General features: G+C 35.4%; 1 protein-coding gene across 8 annotated transcripts in view; it reads right to left on the bottom strand.

Moving 5' to 3' along the window:
* Positions 1–12111, bottom strand: part of LOC149426380 (uncharacterized) — a 66308-nt gene that overhangs the window by 37136 nt on the left and 17061 nt on the right. Inside the window, exon 1 of one of the 8 annotated variants that reach the window (XM_089651068.1) lies at positions 5076–5379. The exons of the other annotated variants lie outside the window; for them this stretch is intronic. Coding sequence (XP_089507194.1) covers positions 5076–5081 — 6 coding nt within the window. The 5' untranslated portion in view covers positions 5082–5379. Of the gene's footprint in view, positions 1–5075; positions 5380–12111 lie in introns of those variants that run through there. 8 annotated transcript variants of the gene reach the window in all.

Here is a 12111-nt window from a genome sequence, read left to right as displayed (position 1 = left end):
GAGCTCAGGATGTGGAGGAAGTAGGTTACCACTTACCAACCGTCGGCTGCTGTTGTAGACTGTAGGGGCAGTGAGTATTCTGTCATGAAGTGCCAGAAGTAAGAGGAAAGTTAACCGATGTTCTCGATTTCTTTTTCTGATCTCAGAAAGCTTCAAGTGGCTCATTAAAGCTGTCTCATGAATCACCAGTGGCGGATTAACCCTAAGGCAAAGTAGGCACGTGCCTAGGGGCGCCAGTTACAAAGGGGCGCCGGCGGGCGCCCCTAGAATTAAAAAAAATATATATATATAAACTTAATTTTGTAAGTAAGTATGCACCTGCTTACACAATATAAAAGATTATTTACTTCTGTAGAGATGCAGAGCTTCCAAAGCATACTCGCCTTCTTGATTATTCCTCCATGCCTCCATCGCATGATTTTTTAATAGAAGACCGCTCGCTCGTGGATTCGTTCGCGGGCGTTGCTAGATTGCAGGGCAAAGGGCGCAGCGGGGGCAGGGGCTAAGCGGCCGGCACCGGACTTCCGAACGGATGACGGGGTGACAGTCACACTCATCACTTTCAGCTTGGATGTCGCCGGTTACACGCGCTTCTATTGATTACGTACTCGCAGCGGTATTTGTGTGAATTAATTAGTACATTGCGTTTTAGTTCATTACCCAAATAATGAGTGAATTGAAGAAGAAACCTAGTGGTGCAGCTTATAAAAGGAAGGCTAAGGAAAAAGAAGAAAAAATCAAACTATTATAAAGCATACGAAACATATTGAGACATTTTTTTCTAAATTAAAAAGTGATGATTCGGAATTTTCTAACGCAATTCACAGTGCGTCTTCTACCGAGTCTATTCAATGTGAAATTCCTACTAGTTCTAAACAACACGATTTGTCCATGCTGCCTACTCCGTCAGCCGCGACTGGTCGGGCTACTTCAGAGTCAAGTTAAAAACATAATTTTCACGTAAAAACATCAATTTTAAACAATTCTCTAGCCACCCCCCCCCCCCATGAATTTTTTTTTCGGGACAAATTTTATTTTCTTGAAATTCTCTAGCCACCCCCCCCCCCCACGAAATTTTTATTTTCACGTAAAACCCACCTAACTACAAATTCGGCTACTTTAGGTACTTGTTAAAATTTATAATATGTGGTCGCTAGAGGGGCGCCGATGAGGTGCTTGCCTAGGGCGCTCTCAACAATTAATCCGCCTCTGTGAATCACTTCATATCCGGACAATAACGTACAGAGATTTCAACTTTATTATATTGAATGAAAATAAACTTTGTAATGAATAATGAAGCTTTAACGGTTCTTAATCAATATATTTTTTTTACATTTAGATAGTTTAGGTACGTATTATGTAAATTTCTTCAAAAATTTGCATAATTATTGATTTCAAAAGAGGAATAATTAGTGGAGAAGTGTGCAAATTAAGAAGCGAAAGCATGTTACTAAATATTATGGTCATATTAAATGGCCAAGAAAACATGTGTACATTGGATAGTCCGACATCAGAATGAGATGATTAATCTCATTGATGGGGTCCATCGTCCATCGCCGTCGGGAAAATAGAGAGTGCAATATAACGAAGTCATTATATGGCATTGAAGAGTCATTAATAACATTTGAATGCAATATAATGACTTCATTATCAGCAACTAGTAGGTAGGTACAGTCTATGTACTGATTTACTCATCGCCGCGTCCTTAAAAGGTGTTGAATAAAAAAATAATATATTTTGATTGACACCACCACTTGAGCTAATTGACCGTATGGCGCCCATGGACGTCGCCAGTTAACCTTGCAGAGTGAGTTACTCGTACATGGAGATATACTAATATGGGCAGCGATTTTAACACAAACAGTATCAAAACAATCAAACGCGAGGCGAGGACTGCCAACTGGCAACTGGCAGGGTCACCAGGGCGCCATATTGGGCGCAAGTGGTATCACACACTACACCAGGACTCCGCGCTGGGCAGGAGGAGGGACCGGGGGGTGATGGCTGGTGGCATTGGAGCAACACCGTAAAAGGCATTCCACCTTCCAAATTTATGTGCACATGTATCTTTATCATTTTCTGTTGAGTGCACGAGTTCGTGGAATACCCCCGGAGGGTGGTGTTTCCGATATGAACAAACTCTCGCAGGTGAATATTTCTTTCCCTAATGGACGCCGGTATCTACTACATACATAATGTGTCAACAAACGGTTGCGTTATCAACAAGGCAGGATTGAACGGAAACAAATAAGGTTACATTAATTTAATCGAAGAGTTCGAGTGATCAATTGATCTCGTTAATTTATAAGAAGGGACATTTTCATTGTCATCCAAATGCAGCGGGAATCAAGCGCGGAGCAAAGGCGACACTTTAGTTTCCACCGCCGCTTTATTACAGTATAAAAACAAGGCAATAAAGTAGCGAACAATGGCGATGCATCTTCCTGACGTCACGGCGCATGGTAGCAAAGTGTGGCGACTTGCGGCTGCAGAGTTGTGCAGCGTGCGCTGTGCAGCGGGAGTTGCGCAAATGTCCGCTCCAATGTCACCGGAGCTGATGCCGCCCGCTGCGGGAACGGCGGCAAACAAAACAAGGCAATATGAAAAAAGGTGCGAATCTCTCATTATAAAAGTTGGTCGTTTTGTTGCCGGTTTCTTATAAATTGGCGGCCCGCTTTGTGTAATTGTCATGGCTCTCGCGATCTCAGATTAACATTCCCGGGCTGCAGAGTGCAGCGGGCGCAGCGGCCGGGAGGAACAGAGCGGGGCGAACAGGTTCTGGAGCGGCCCGGAGCGGCGCGGAACGGAGCGGCACGGAACGGAGTGGTGCACGGCGCGATGTAGGCGACTTTTTCCTATTTCCATTTTATATCGCAATCGCGCGGAAATTAATGACGGCGACATTCAATTTTCTCGAAGGTCGCGGAATCTCCGATACGGAATAAATTATTGCCGTCGTTATCGAAAGTAGGAATTACCACAAATATGACAGAATTAAATAATTTATAATTTACAACAGATTTTCTTTCAAAGCGTTATTTCAATTTATGAACAGGCTGTAGGTACCTGTAAAGATGGCAAATATCTTTGTTGCTAATGCAAATATGCAAATATGGTTTGAATTTATTCAAACACATAAAGGCATACCGAATGCAAAATATTGCAGTTATACGTCAACAAATATGAAAACATGTATTTTCAAATCGGATGAATCACGTTGAAATTCCTTTGAAGTTTTAGTAGGTACTTGCTTGTGTTGTTTAGCGATACATTGCATAGCCATAAAACAATAAGTGCAATATACTTTACATAGTTTCAACAGACTTTATGGTTCTACGGTATGTTATGAAGTTACCTATACTTCGACGGTAAGTAAAAACACAGTGTGTTACTCGAGAGTCTTAAAGGAAACATTGTGTTTTTACTTACCACGGCAATATAGGTAAATGAACTCAAACGGTGTTATTCAATATTCCTAGACCTAGCACTGTGCCACCGAGCAATCGTTCGAGGGAAACATTATTCGTAGTTGAAACCCACGCTTTTTATCTGACAAAACAAGTAATAAAGTGTATTGAGAATTCGAGAAAGTTGTAGTTAAATTTTACTTATTCGGGAACCGGACCATAATGGATGACAACAATACAATACTGGAAATAAACAGTAATGCACGCACATAAAAAAATACGACGTAATTTCAATACATTTACAGGCAAAGCTTTTGAATATTGAAAACAAGAATAAGTCTCTACGTTTAGATTTATAAATTGTATACAAATGTATACATACAGTATTTGACTTGAGTAATATAATAAACTAACTGAGACCCGTGAAAAATTCCGGGATATTATAATTCCCATTTTGAAAACGACTATTAAAATAATATTCTGTTCAAATACAGGTATAATAAAAGGTAATTCTTTAGTTCCACATTTTGAAAATGACACGTTCAAATTTTCATGACAAATTCATCTTCTACCACAGAAGTAAAGGGGGGCTTATACTTTAGTTTACCCAACTAAATTATTTCATAGAAGTATGGGGAAACACACACATTACATACTTAAACGATTTACAAATAAAACATAATAAAATTATACGACAAACTCTTTAATTATAATTATAAATTATTACCCAGAGATCTCCACGAAAAAACTATGGCAAGAAATGAACTTATAGTAAATTGTACGTATATAACATATGCCTTTTAATGTACAAAATACAAAATGCACTTATACACGAGCACAACATTTATAAAAACGTCACAAGTACACGAACACTGTACGAGACAACGTAATAAATTGTATACTACTACAGCAAAGATTGAAAGTGGTAAGAGAAGCAGAGGCCATGATGGTATATAAATTTAAAATCTCCTTCCCGATAGTCTCAAAACGGATAACCAACTAAAAACATTTAAGAAAACTGTTCAATCTTAAGATAAGTGAACAAAATTATAATATCCTTTAATGTAAAATAATTATTAAAGTAAAGTATTACGTGTTATTGTTATATTATTAATGTTATGTATATTGAAACCAGATTTCACGCAGGACTAACACAGATCTCAAACAGGCTATAGGTACCTACCTACTGTACCTACCAATACTGCGACAAAGAATTTTCTAAAAGAAAGTCTCACATTATTAATTTAATATTTCACCAGATTCATGTGTAAGTACCTACTCTAAAATAACCAAATAATAGGTTTGTTTTTGAAAAACAATATATGGTGGGTAGGTAGCGGTGGCAGTCCGTGACTTTTCAATACGCTAGAGTGGTAAAATTGAAAAATACGACATTAGCAGCCCTTCTCCAAACCGAAAGAATCCTGAAAATCTTCGAATTGATTTTTTTTTTAAATTCAGCGACTACAACATCAATAATGTCGTATTTTTAAATCTTACAACTCTATGACGCCGAAAAATCACAGACCGCCACGAGTAAGTAGGTACTAGATACTCAGGTAAAATCCTATGGCAAATTGGTATGTGATAGTTCAGTCTGAAGTCATTAGTTATTGCCTCACGTGTAAAAGAAGAGTAAAAAGTAAAACACATAAAAATGAGAAATACCTCCATCGCAGTTGTAGATACGCCTGGAACGACACAATGTATCACTTAAGTGGTGCCCGATAGACTGCAGGTCGACGAATGCCGTTCAGTACTTAAATCTTTAATAACCCTTAAAACATTATCACACTTCGTGCCTCGATAACCCGTCAAGACCTATCTACTCCGTGGAAATAACAGCAGCAAGTTGACAGGTAGAGTCGTATCTGCATTACGCACTCACGCAATATAATGTAATATAATCATTTATTATCGTATTGAAAGAAATATACTCGATCAGTGTTCATACAATAGAACCGCCTATGTGATATGGATAAGTGATACTGAGCAGAAAACCGCAATGAGCAGTCTATATAAAGCGGTGTCCCCCGGCCGTGATGTTTAATAACAAAGATATAATCGCGAATACTACAAGATAACGATTGGGCATTGGGGCATACTTACCTTCTAAGGAAACTCACTCGCTTTACTTGGAATGGCTCGTAAATATAGCTGAACGTTGTGAAAATCTGTTGTGAATTTAACAAAAATATTTATTTTGGAAATTAGTAGAAAAGCTGTTAGTTTGAAATTTAAAACAATACTAATATGCCAGCCGGTTTCGGCCGTCGGGGCAGAAATAAACCGTTTATAAGAAACAGGTTTGCGTGTTCTTATGACGTATGTAAAGTTATTAAAGTGTTTCATTTAAAAATATGTTTCGAAAATGCGTGACTAAAAAAACTTAAGCTTTAAAAAAAAGTTCTGAATATCCCACATTATTAATAATAAATTTATATGTACTGTAAATTGGTTTCATGAATGACGAATCTGAATCATTTCACAAACCATGACTTTTTTATTTAAATTTAATTCTATCTTATTTGGTTTTACGCCCGGCCGGGCTTTTACATGCATTTTAAAACAGGATATATCTAGTAAGTTATCGAAAATTACGCAAAAAAATTTAAAGCTGATGAATATAAAAGAATATTAGTAAAACACGTAACAGTAAGATAAAACTATTATAGAAACTAGAACAAAACACATATAAAACAAATTACTAAAACTACATTACCAACGCTACTATAATATGTAGGATTCAGCATAGTGCTGGTATAGATTACGCCTAGTTCTATAAATGGAGTCAATAAATATATCAATAGTACCCCCAAACTTGTTGCCCAGATCATGCATCCTATTGGTTAGTGAGTGTGTCTGATAGTTGGTTGTGTATGTATTGCAGAAGAATGTTATATTTTATCTTGTATTCCTAGACAGTTCGGAGTGGAAGATACTCTCAGTATCGCCCTGGTGTAAGACCACCATTCAGAATTGAAACGTTGCTCCAAATGGCTTTAGCCGTGTTTAGTGACTAGATCTGAATAGCCAGGTACTTCCCCACCTTCCTCTTTCCCTTCCCCACTTACCTTCAGCCTCACAACATCCCCCAATTGGGGATGCCATAGTCTCACTGGCTCCAGACGGGAGCAGTTGGGACTCTTGTGAGGTATTCACTATAAAAAAAATAAAAAAAAGTCGGCACATAGAAGTTAATAGTGGCAACGATGACAACTTGTGTTAATATGAAAATACCATACCTCGCACATTGTGCGAAAAGCAGTTTTTTTATTATACACGGGTAGGTAAAATTGCCCCATAAAACCATGATTTTTAAAGATACTTTATAACTTTGTAATCCCGCAGGTGATATTTCGTAAAGCATTATTAAAGTATTATTAGATGCATTATAATATAATTTAGTGTATATTAGATTAGACGTGACCTCGTTGGGAAAGATAAATGTAATGTTAAGAGTAAGATAGTAATGTCTACTGTTCTCTAAAATGTTCAAGGTAAGATGGACCTATGAAGTTTGGCCATCACCTCTACACACTACGACTACACCGTTCTATGGACTTTCATGGTACATGTTGAGTGTTGAGTACTCGCCTAAAGCCATGAGTAATTGGATCGATTGTAAACAAATTTGTTTCTTGTTAGAGTTCCTTTTTTGGCATAACTTGTTATTTTTTTTCAAATTTTTCGAAGGGTAAATATTTCAGGGAGGGAGTTTGTAAATGAATTTCACCGGGGAGACAAGCTGCTAACCTTTTGTTGGCTTTTGTATATTATTAATGTTTTCTTTATACGCAGGTGCATATTATTTCATACGGTTTCATTATTTTTTCCTGAATGAGTAAACTCCAGTTTATGTAACTTTTTTCATATTAAATATGAATTGTTAAAATCTCTTTTTTAAATCTTTATAACTTTTATTGGCACTTAGTTTTGAACCCGCGGCCTCTAGGCCCATAGAACCATTACCATTCAACCGCGGAGGTCATTTGATGTTCTCACTGAGCTGAACGACCGTGAAAGCCCCACACTATAGCTTTTTTTCATTCGAGGTTTTTCTTATAAACCAGCACTAACTTGTATATGTTGTATCTTTCGCTTTCGTATTCTGTTTTGTAGAAGGAATGTAGGTTGTACCTTGTTGTAGGTACCCCCGAGCATGTTCTGTGCTTTCGAGCTTTTCTTCGAACAGCGGTCAGAAAAGAGAGCTTGGATTGTATCGAGTATGTTACGTACATTTATTTTTAAACAGAACATGTGCTCGTTCCACAAAACTTCAATATAGGTACTCGTGTATGTTGGACTGCAGTGAGGTCACCATATTCATACTGAGCATGATGCTTATACTCGCGAAACCTTCCAAAGGCAAAATTGCACGTTGAAAGGTTAGTTTATCTCAATACTGAGAAGGGAGGAAAGCTTTGATATGTTCCTTTAGATGAGGGGTCTTCAGTTCTCTTGTCGAAAAGCTTGATGACTGGTTTAGGTCATCTGGACCCACCCATTTACAGGCCATATCCACTGTACAGCGAAAATGGGCGCTGGTTCTCACATAAGTGGATATTTCAGTCGGTGCCTACTTCTTCCAAAGATACCAGGAAACATTACACACAAGTAGCTTTTATACGCGTTAATACTTGCATAAAAAAGCATGTAAGTATCCTAAATATCCATTATTCATATCGTATGTATAAAGGACTACTGTGCATTTTTTGTAAATTACATGAGTATTTCGTAAGAGTCCATTACTTCGGTCCCAAAAATAATCAATTATGTTCCATTTGAAGCATTTCGATTCACTAAAATGTAATTGATTCCCAAAGCCATTAATCCGATTAAACGAATAATGATTTTTCAAGACAGTTTTTTTGGATCTTAAAGAAGATAAGAATCAAACTAAGTACAAGCGAGTACCTACCATTGGTAGATGGAAAGAATTTTATAAGTAACAACATAACCAAAACGAAGCCAATAATTTTTTAATCTATTTCGCAGACACGAGTAAGTGCAAATAAATAATCTATTTTAAAATGTTAGTAATTGATTGTTTTCATTCTGAGCAGATGTTATCAAACACAGCCACACCGTGTTGTTATTATAACACACACCTATTGGATGTTTATCAAAGTAATAAATAGAACAGCTTTAGCAACAATGGGCCTTAACTGTATTTTGCCAATCGGAATCAGTAAAACTAACTGCCGCTAATAATTGTCAGATCGATAACAGCTGTTTTGTGAATAGGAATTCTCTAAAGTCCTTTCTAGGACAGCATATTTAATGAATGACTAATCTGGCTAAAATAATTAACAATGGCAAATTGCTTTGGAAAAGTACCTCCCAACTTAATGGCGTTTGATAGATGCAAAGGTGAGCACTTTAATTCCTACGTATATTTAATACACAACTCTAGGCTAATTAGTGAAGGTATTTTATATGCCAGCAGGTCACTCGTACGCCATTACTTGGAATAATTCTATTTCAACTTTCTGCTTACTAGAACTAGAAATAAGGACAGCAAAATACTGACAGCAAAGTGTCCTGATATTATTAATTTGGCACAAGGTGTTTCCGTCGAAATTGAAGTCTAAGCAATAATAGTAAATTATAGTATCTTTGTACACAATTACAATTTAGGAGAGTTATATAATAATAAAACATATTTGATTTGTGTATCAACAATAATTTATTTGAGAAGTCAAATAGTATCAGACACAATCACGCTTTTTCTCGATAAACCTATTGATTATAATATTACGATAATAAATTATTTTTTTAAATTTTCCAGCCGCCATAATTTCGGTAGAGGTACATTAATCATTTTTTAAATCAATTAGAGTGTTGCCTACATACATCACCGTGACTAATATTCTTCGAAAGTGCATTATATACACACAATAAAATATGTTTATAAAACTGTATGTTATAATTTTTTTTACTCTTCTTCAACATATAAATAGCTACGCTAAAATTTACTAATGATTTAACATTCTTAGTCCCAATGTGGCATTTCAGACCTGTTTTTAAATGTTACTTGAATCATTTGAATTATTGTTGCAATTCCGTGTCAATACACATTGCACATCCCATCAAAAATAATCTCCAATTCCAGACGCAATATTACTCAAGTGGGCGCCTATAAAAATATTAATTTTAATTTATACCGTGGGCATAAATATAAATACACGTGAAGCGAGGTATAAACGGTGCATTGATAACACCACTTTTGATTTACAATTGAAATATAATACGGTGTCTGTTTGATTTATTAAAAACCTTTATACGCGTATTGGAGTTATTCAAATGGTGAAATCAAATTCCTAGCATCTCTGAGCGGCGAGTCACAAGTCACAAGACTCAAGTCATAAGCAGTGAGCAGTGAAGCAGTCGAGTACTACAACTAATCTTTTATAATATTCTATATCACATTTCTTGGAAAAGCTGGCCCAAACGCTAAATACTAAACACTAAGCAGTCAGAAGCGTCTGGACGTTGCATTATGGGTATACTTATATGCAGTACGGACTACGAAAAGGCGAGGAACGAATGCATTAGGGCTTGGTAATGCACATCATAAAATAATATATTATCAAATGTATGTTTGTTATCTTCCAGAATTAATGTGAACGGTCAAAACATTGAAAACAGAATGAAAGTATTAAAAATGGTAGGTACCTGGGAGATTTAGAAGTATTTAATAGTTGTGGGAAAAGTATGTTGTTGAAGACCAAATTTTCACAAATATATATTTTTCCAAGAATTTCAAACTAGAAGCCTAGTAATGAAAATGCATGAAAAAGCTTTATTTAGGGAAAATTAAAGAAAACCCCACAAAATTTATTTAAGTGAATTTCTTAGTAGTTTAAAATACGCACTATTTTACCTGGAATACGATTTTATCTTTTGTGGTCAGAAAGCCGAAAAATACTTACCTAACATCAATCAAGTGAAACTTTTATCCTGACTGTTCATGGGAATATAATCAAGTAAAACTATTATTCTAACAGTTCACGGAAATATTAATCAAGTAAAACTTTTATCCCGACAGTTCATGGGAATATTACTCAAGCAAAACTTTCATCCTGACAGTTCATGGCAATATTAAACAAGTAAAACTTTTATCCCGACAGTTTTTGGGAGTATTAATCAAGCAAAACTTTCATCCTGACAGTTCATGGCAATATTAAACAAGTAAAACTTTTATCCCGACAGTTCATGGGAGTATTAATCAAGCAAAACTTTTATCCTCACAGTTCATGGCAATATTAAACAAGTAAAACTTTTATCCCGACAGTTCATGGGAGTATTAATCAAGCAAAACTTTTATCCTGACAGTTCATGGCAATATTAAACAAGTAAAACTTTTATCCCGACAGTTCATGGGAGTAGGTATTAATCAAGCAAAACTTTCATCCTGACAATTCATGGCAATATTAAACAAGTAAAACTTTTATCCTGACAGTCGTGGAAATATATATAAATATGTTTCCATGATAAATTAACACATTGACAATTCAAAACAACTTTAAAAAGTGATATAAAGTCATTAGAAACAATGAAAAAAAATTAAACCTAACCTAACCTAACGTACTTAACCCAGTTAATATTTTTTTTGTTTCATCACTTTCCATGACTTTATATAACTTTTTAAATATGTGATGTATTATCATTGTGATAATTTATCCGGTCACTATAAATATAAATGCAAACAAAAAAATTTTCACACCCTTTTTAATGTTTTAGTTGTCGTTTTCCTCAAATTATATGACATTAATTATTATACAAATGTTTTTCCATTACTATCTCGCCCTCCTATAAGCTGCCATTCAGTGAAGTTGATTGATTTGTCTTTTAAATTTGATTTGATTGCTAAATCTATATAAATATAATAACTCTATAATCTATAGATCTATATAAATATAACTCTCTTAACGATATGTATAAAAACAGCCAGCATATAATTTTTTTTTCAAATTAATCATAAAGAATATTTTTTAAGTTCATACTAATATCGTGTTGTGTATTGTCTTGTATTTTTTCTCTCGTTTTCTATTCCCTGTGTTTTTAATCGAGCATAATTGGTATATTTTTAGCAATATATTAGTGGATAAGTACCTTTTTGTAATTTCCTACCGTATATCCACCCCTGTGTATATCCCTGTTTGTTTTTTTACTATTTCGAATGTGAAACTTATAATCTATAAATCAAAATACCAATGTAAAATGTATTGAAAGTTCCTCCCGTCCAAAAATGAATTTCGTAACTCATCGGGATTGCTCTAGCAAGAAATAAAAAAAAATAAAAAAAATGAATAAACTTATTTGATCTATTAGTCCTCAGTTGATCCTAGACCTAATACATTTTGGCTGTGTTTATTAATAGGGTGGTGTTTCAAGTGCGCATCTTGTGGGCGGCTAAATGATGTGTTGGATATATTTGTTTTAGGTCTTCAGCGGTTTAGAATAAAAATAGGAATCACTTCAGCAACATCCGTGGATATGAGATGTGAAGATAATGTTTATTCAAATGACCTAATTCTGTTATTAAACTTTAGACGCGCCAGAAATCACGCGAGCTTTCGGTCGTTTAGCGGGATTGTTATTTTCGAACTACCAATAAATTATACAGCATTATAGAAAAAAGCTCAATCTAAGCGCCAAGTACATTTATATAAGTTTATGCGGTTAATGAACTCAAAAT

This window comes from Hesperophylax consimilis, chromosome 1 (genome assembly GCF_061612785.1).
Source record: "Hesperophylax consimilis isolate HC1 chromosome 1, BYU_Hcon_1.0, whole genome shotgun sequence".
NCBI classification, from domain to species: domain Eukaryota; kingdom Metazoa; phylum Arthropoda; class Insecta; order Trichoptera; family Limnephilidae; genus Hesperophylax; species Hesperophylax consimilis.
Note: the sequence above shows the minus strand (reverse complement) of the source record. Positions and strands in the feature narration are given on the sequence as shown.